The sequence below is a fragment of the Montipora foliosa genome, chromosome 9, assembly GCF_036669935.1.
Source record: "Montipora foliosa isolate CH-2021 chromosome 9, ASM3666993v2, whole genome shotgun sequence".
NCBI classification, from domain to species: Eukaryota; Metazoa; Cnidaria; class Anthozoa; order Scleractinia; family Acroporidae; genus Montipora; species Montipora foliosa.
Genome location: NC_090877.1, coordinates 34400643 through 34408142, shown reverse-complemented (window position 1 = coordinate 34408142; position 7500 = coordinate 34400643). Strand labels below are relative to the sequence as shown.

Genomic DNA, 7500 nt, shown 5'->3' with positions numbered 1-7500 from the left:
GTTGGTGGATTGAAAGGTACTACAGGAAGAGGTCATGTTGTAAAAAAGCCATCACCAACACCAGAAAAGCCACCCTTACCTACCTCCTCTCTACAATACTGACATTTACATTTTATATTCTTATCGTATCATTCTTTTTGGTGTTGTTTTGCAGTTCTTTTTCCAATTGTATTTACTGTACCTGCAAGAAAAACCTCTTCCACAAAATGATGTCTCTAACGTCGCATGTGTGAGGTCCTTACATCCAAATTGTTAGTTAAGGAGCTTTACACACATCACTTCTCTGTGATTGGCTGTGATTTCCTGTGCTGTGTAGGTTGACTGAAAAGTAAGTTGTAATTTGGCCAATCACAGAGAAGTGATTTGCTTTGAGGTACTGACAGTCATTTCTATAATGATATTGATAGTGGATACTCAATAGAACAAGAATCGTTTCTCGTGGAAAAAGTTAAACAGCAGCATTAAACACAGCTGTAAAAAGACATGTATGCAAAACAAAACAACCTCTGTTCACAAAGGAATAATTTTGAAACAGTTTCTTAACTATAATTATAATTATTACTATTTTGGAGCTCTAATTTGTTTGATTTTCTTTTTATCAGGTGCAAGATTTGAAAGTGGTGATATTGAGAGGGCACTGGAGAACTACATCAACAAAACCTCGCTCACAGCTCTAGATAGGAATCTATGTTATCAGTTTATGGAATGGCTTGTGAGTGTTTTATGACTTGGGAATAAAAGAAGTGTGGTTATAAAACGGTTGTAAAGTGTAAATGTATGTCGTATATTTTTTGGCTGGCGGGTACTCCCATTGCAGGTATATTTTTAACCAGGCTACCATATCACCCTGATGACCCTTTCACCTGTGAACTGGCAACGCTGATGAGTAAAATCTTTTAAGTGTGACTCTTAGTGGGGAAAGGGTTGCAGTGGAGCTACGTCACATTAAGTATTCAAATGTGTGTGCCAGTTTTGAACTTTGCTCTCAAGATTCTGAATTCGCCATGGAAATTTCCTTGATATGAATTCGCAAATCGTTAGCTATGAACTTTCGTTTTATAATTTGTGACCCTTCACGCGAAAAGGGGGCTTATGAAAATTTCACGATGATGCCGATTTCACGGCAGACAACCGTGAAATTATATCAGGCAAGCTGAAATTCCGTGAAATTCCTTTAAAACAGAGTGAACTCGGCGTGAAAATTTATCATACCACCGTGAACTAGTTCACGCCGGGTAGTGAAATAATTCACGCCGTGGAAAAAAAAAACCCTTCAAAATTAATTAATTTCATTATCAATACGTTAGTTTTGTGTTAATTCTGGCAGATTTCGAGTGTGAAAGAACCATTGACGTGAACCTTTTGATGCTCATTAATTTTTGTCTACTAAAAATCACAGCAACTCGCTTTATAGTATGTTTTTGAGTGCGCCAAATGGTGCGACTAACCGCTCAAAATTTCCCTTAAAATCCAAACCTATTACGCATACTTTTTCCTAGAATCCGAGGCTGCGAGCAGCGCATAAATTTTACGAGAAAATCGAAAAACATTAGTCCCCAAAATTTGCCAGCACTTGTAACAAGATTTTCTGAACGTTTTCGTCAAGGTTTGTATTTCATCGAAGTGGAAATGAATGACATCTTTTTTGGATGTTGTACTCTTCGCACGAAATGTTTGCCTTTCATTTGCATGCACAGAATTCCGTAAAGATCAACCTTGTCATGCACTGTACAGTAACCAGAGACAACTAAAATCAAGGATGCAGGCCGACGGCGGCAAAAATGTCCCCATAGATTAGCAGAGGCTGGTTAAAACCGCAGAAGGGATTTAAGATCCACATCGGGGATGTCAATTTCATTGCGTATTTTTGACCAAACCGTTGATTACATGCAGAATTGGGGAGCATCCCTTGTATGGTGTCTAGTGCGCTTTTGGATGCTTCCCTCTCCTCCTACACTAATTTTTTTTCAGTGTATTTGATTGTTTATACTACAGGAAAAACTGTAAGAAATAAACTGTTTTGCTCGGTAGCGTAATTCGTGTTAGGCGTCATTTTCATCCACATTATAGATCGTCGTGCCATCAACAAAGCAAAACAATCGTACCAACTTCGATTTCGCCGAAAGTAACGAACCGGCGCCCCATAAAAACTTAAACATTTGCACACAGGAGAAGATATAAATACCATTATTCGATTTCCGACGCAAAACTTTGTTTATCTTGTTTACCGCAATTTTAATTCCAAAACCAGACCACGAAATTTTCCTGTTATTCTAAATGGCGTACGGCAGGTACAAAACACAGGTCACAGGGCACAGGGCACAGGGCACAGTCATTGTTTTACAAATACAGAAAGTATCCTAAACATTCATAAGAGCTAACCTTGGGCCTAAAAACGTTTGTTTAGGCCTAATTAGGCCTAAGGTTAGCTTTTATGAATGTTTAGGATACATTCTGTATTAGTAAAACAATGACCTGTGACCTGTGACCTGTGCCCTGTGACCTGTGTTTTGTACGAATGGCGTAGCAACAATTTCACGGTGTGAACATAAGTGAGTTCACGACGTGACTTCATTATTTTCACGGTCTTCGATTCCACGCCGTGAACTTTTTCACTCAGCAGAGTGAAAAGAATTGGAGCAATAGTGAACTTACCGTGAAATTTCAATTTCACGGAGTGAAATAGTAAATTCACGAGCCGTGACCGTGAAATTTATTTCACGGTTCACCATGAAATCCATAAGCCCCCTTTTCGCGTGAAAGGTCACATTTATGAAATAAACGTTGTTTGAAAAGTTAAAGCTGTTTCAAGCGTTTGATGAATTATTATTTTTTTCTTCCAACTTTCGCAATCCCATTGTAATCTTGGAAGCTCCAAGGAGGAATTCGGATTTTAATTTCAGTCTCATTGATACTGGTCATGGGTGCATACATGTAGCTTGACTGTGAGGGAGACAGTAGGTACCGGCCACGCGTGACATATAGCTCGACAGTGAAGGAGACAGTAGATACTGGTCATGCATCATGGCCATAGCTTGACTGTCAAGGAGACAGTAGATACTGGTCATGTGTGCATAGCTCGTCTGTGAAGGAGACAGTAGATACCGGTCACGCGTGACATAGCTCGACTGTGAAGGAGACAATAGATACCGGTCATGCGTGCATAGCTCACCTGTGAAGGAGACAGTAGATACCAGTCATGCGTGACATAGCTCGACTGTGAAGGAGACAGTAGATACCGGTAACATGTGACATAGCTTGACTGTGAAAGAGACAGTAGATACTTGTCATGCGTGACAGCTCGACTTTGAAGGAGACAGTAGATACCTAAGGCTGTGCTCTAAGGAAAATTTCGGGCATTTCAGCTGGGGTGCCCAGCCCTCCAAGTTGGTCGCCTGAATTAATTATTTATTTAATTAATCATCTGTGATCAACAATGCAGCAAGATCTTCATCCATCTCTCTCCCAACAAAACATTGCTGCTACTGCTCTGGTGATCCTCGAATTCGCTAGTGCAAGAAAAACCTGCAACCCGTCAAATTTTTACACGCCATACTTGAGAAAGACAAGGTTTATGTAAAGACGTTTGGTTCTAATACATGTAAACCTTTTTACTGGTTGGTTGGGTTGAAAATAAATTTTCAAAACGTAGACAGTTTTGAGTGGACACAGAGGTTGTTAATCCATTCACTCCTCAGGTATCCATCCCCGGTTGACAAGTAAAATCATCTGGTGTGAGACAGAGTAAAATAAAGTAAAGTCAATTTATTTAACGTCAGTAGTTTCTTCAGTTACAAAACTGGTATCAATGGAAGTAGATGGTGCTCCCTTTACCCCCCTCCCTCTGTCGGTTCTCCATTTCACGAATATTTAAAGCTATAGCTACACGGATCAGAGGAAAGTCAAAACAGACATTGAAGTCACAGAGGATCAAACTGGGGACCCCTTGCTTCGAAAGCCACGCACTAGCCAACTGAGCCACGCCTGCAAATGTTGGTTTTTGAGGAGAGGGGAAAACCGGAGTACCCGGGGAAAAACATCTTTGGGCAGAGTAGAGAACCAACAAAATCTGTTAAGGAGTCAGTCAGAAGTCAATGGGTTAACCAATTCACCCCAGTGGTGAAATGGTTAAAAGAAGTTGCTTTCTTTCTGCTGCAGTTTACTTTTTCCACAAAAAAAGTACCACTATAATGATTCCTTCTCTTGTTTAGCACAACCAAGAACAAAGCTCATAAAATACAGCCAGTTAATACCATGCTTGTTGCTTTTTTGACATAAGGACCTTGACAGTGGAACAACAACTTGGACAAAAATAATGTAGCAGGAAAATTTAATTTCTCATTATGTTAAGGACGGTGCCTACTGATTCAAAGGTATTTTTGCCCCGGTACATGATTATGCAGGAAATGTAGATCTTAATAAGTGTTATTGAAATCCAAAAAGAAAATTGGGGGTAACAAAGATAATCCATGAACAATATTTGTAAAAAGCTTTAAAATACAAAGCAATTTATGGCATTCTTTCTCAAATTGAAACTTAATAATATTATCTCTCAACAATGCATGTCACCCTGAATATTCTTTTTGGATACCAATAGTACTTACTAAGATCTACTTTCTCGCGATAGTCTTAAAACCACACAAAAATATCACTGTATTGGTTAGCATCACCGATAGGAAATGCGAGTATCTCGAGATGCGCAGAACGTATCCTCAATAACAGTAGTAGGCACCGACGTCCTTAAGAGTGCCAGTGCAACCAAGATTCCACTCTTCTTTCTTCCTCAAATTTTGAGATTTAATTTGTTTATTTAACATAAAACTAGCGAAATTTTGGAATTGTTTTTGGAATGGTGAACGTCATGAAAATAACCTACGAAGGATCTCAATGTTGTGTAAAACTTGATGTAGTCATGACTGACTGGTTTACAGTATCAGCAGGCGTGAGACAAAGCTGTATCTGGTCACCTCTGCTATTTGGCATCCAAATAGATTGGGTTCTGAAGAACGCACTTGACAAGAACGATATGGAAATAGTTCTGGGAAGATGGCGTAGCTCTCATTATCATCGGCAGAGACCATCAGACCTCCATTTTGCCTATGACATTGCAGAGGCTGCAGAATAGAATATCGTAGGTGGAACAGAAAGGAGGAAGCGTCGGGTTAACAGCAAACGAAAGGAAGACAGAAGTTATGCAAATATCCAAGGAGCCAACCCAATTAACCATCAATATGGGGAATGATGAAAGTTTGTGTACCTTGGTAGCACCATGGCCCACAATGGAGTCCTCACCCCAGAGCTAAACTACTGCATAGGGAGGGCTGCAGATGCCTTCAACAGACTGCTTCCAATTCTCATAAAATTAATAGTCATGTAAGCATAAACACCAAGGCAAGACTATTCGCTGTTGTGCTAACTACACTGCTATATGGAATGGAAGCCTGGAATACTACCATCCAGGAGGAGAAACGAGTATCTGCTTTTTATAACCGATGTTTGCTGTGAATGATTGGAGTGACATGGAGAGATTACATGTCGAATGATAAATTGTACAGTGTAACTGGTCAAACCCCACTGACGTAATCTGGATGGATCCAAAAAGATTGCCAAGGAGAATGCTATTTTGGAAACCTCCTGGAAGGAGGCGGCCTGGTAGACAACAGATGTGATGGAACAAGGTGATCTTCTTAGATTTACAGGAAACAGTCACCTTTGAAGAGGCAGTTGGGGTTTCTGGTGATGATAGAGAAGACTGGGCCATCCTAGTGAAAGTGCCATTTGGTTACTCCACGACAGCATAGATGACGATGATGATAATGACAGTTTTTGGAGGTTGGAGCCAGCAATTATTGCAGACTTAAAACAGACTTGCATACCCCAGAAAGCCAGATCAAGGGGGGATTGATGATTGCAATAGGTGTAAATGTAGTTCATAAACTATGCTAGACAAGTGTGTGATAATCTGAATGCCTGAAACTCCAGTGGTGCATGCTAAATCAGTCTTGTTCACCCTTAAACCATTGTTAGGTGATTGTGTGACATTTAATTATTTTTTCCTCCACTCAACTTAGTCATGTTCTTAAAAAGCCTATCACCTCAACAAACTTTTCTACTTCATTTATTCTGTGATGTCCCAAATAATTATATTGTGCTGTCTTTTTATTCAGTTTGTAAGACAGGAAATGTGGTCATACTTTGATCCATGGCCAAGTAATGAAGGGGAATGGGTTTGATACTGGGTTGGTGTCACAAATTATTCATAATAATCATAATAATAATAATAATAATAATAATAATAATAATAATAATAATAATAATAATAATAATAATAATCAACTTTGTTTATAGAGGGTAACACAACAGTAATCACTGAAAAACTAGTGGCCCTCAAACTCTTTTCAAATAGCTATCGCAATGCAAAGCAGTCTATGATGTCAACCCGGTACCCTTCCTTGCGTGGTCATAGATCAAAATAATTACAAGTTTTTCCACTTTTGGGAGACTTTGAAGGAGACAGTTTAGTGAAGCAAAGTCTTAGTATTAGACAAGTGCTGAGAATTGTTGTACAGAAAGAGTTTTTTTTAGGTGATATACACTTTTAAGTTAATGATGGTAGACTGTTAATAACAGTTCATTTACTTTTAACTTGAAATAAAATACACCTGAACAATGAAGAAAGCACATAAGTGAATTGCCAACTACATGCCAACTGTCCTGTAATTAGAATGCTGGAAGCAGCCTTGAGAGTAAGAGGGACAGGTGAATAATTCTAGCCTTGTGCTAACGTCCTACACCTATGTATAACTCCCAATTTAACTTTCTCAAGTCAGTTTCTTAATGCTGATGACGAAGAAATGTTCCAAATTGCAAAATGCAACTATGTGGCATGGCAGATTGAATAGTCAGCTCAAATTTGAAAACAACTGGTCACTTGTGACATAGCTTGACTGGAAGGTCCTTGTTAGCCTTTGGCAGTGATGTCAGTAATTCAAAAATAATAGAAACTCTGTGTTTAAACCAAAGTATCTTTGGGGAAGTAGTAAGCTGAAATAAACTGACACAAAATCACAAGAAAACTGCCCAAAGTACACTACTTAGCTCACATTTTTATTTATTATAAGCTACTTCATCATTGAGATCAATACTTAGTATGTGTATTAATAAATGTTAACAGCCATTTCGATTTCGACTCAGACACACTGACAGGTTCACATACCACTAGTTACACGAGTCTGTTGATAATACTGTGAAGAGATAATTTGGTGAAAATACCACCTAAAAAAATAACCAAGTTTGGTATAACATTGCAATAAATAGGAAATTTCTGATGGAACTTATTCTTAAAAAATATAACTTTTTTCATGTAAAAGGTAATTCAAAACATTCTTTGCCTCTCTGCATTTAAAATCGGAAATCAACAAAGAAGACTAGTTAAAATAAAATTTAAAATACTCTGACTACAATACTTCTAGCAAAGCAAAGCAAATTTTTGTAGATTGA

At 38.5% G+C, this 7500-nt stretch overlaps 2 protein-coding genes across 7 annotated transcripts in view; one reads left to right on the top strand and one right to left on the bottom strand.

Annotated features, from left to right (window-relative positions):
• LOC137970136 (lipoyl amidotransferase LIPT1, mitochondrial-like) overlaps positions 1 to 7500 on the top strand; it is a 41468-nt gene that overhangs the window by 13511 nt on the left and 20457 nt on the right. For 3 of the 5 annotated variants that reach the window (XM_068816627.1, XM_068816624.1, XM_068816623.1), the window contains 2 exons: positions 1 to 16; positions 603 to 712. The exon at positions 1 to 16 is cut by the window's left edge and continues 90 nt beyond it. In XM_068816627.1, the coding sequence (XP_068672728.1) occupies positions 1 to 16; positions 603 to 712 (126 nt within the window). Of the gene's footprint in view, positions 17 to 602; positions 760 to 4991; positions 5019 to 7500 lie in introns of those variants that run through there. The other 2 variants (XM_068816626.1, XM_068816625.1) reach the window with 2 other exon arrangements.
• LOC137970135 (kinesin-like protein KIF18A) overlaps positions 7087 to 7500 on the bottom strand; it is a 25256-nt gene continuing 24842 nt past the window's right edge. For both annotated transcript variants that reach the window (XM_068816622.1, XM_068816621.1), the window contains one exon: positions 7087 to 7500. This exon is cut by the window's right edge and continues 48 nt beyond it. The gene's annotated coding sequence lies outside the window, so the exon portion shown is untranslated.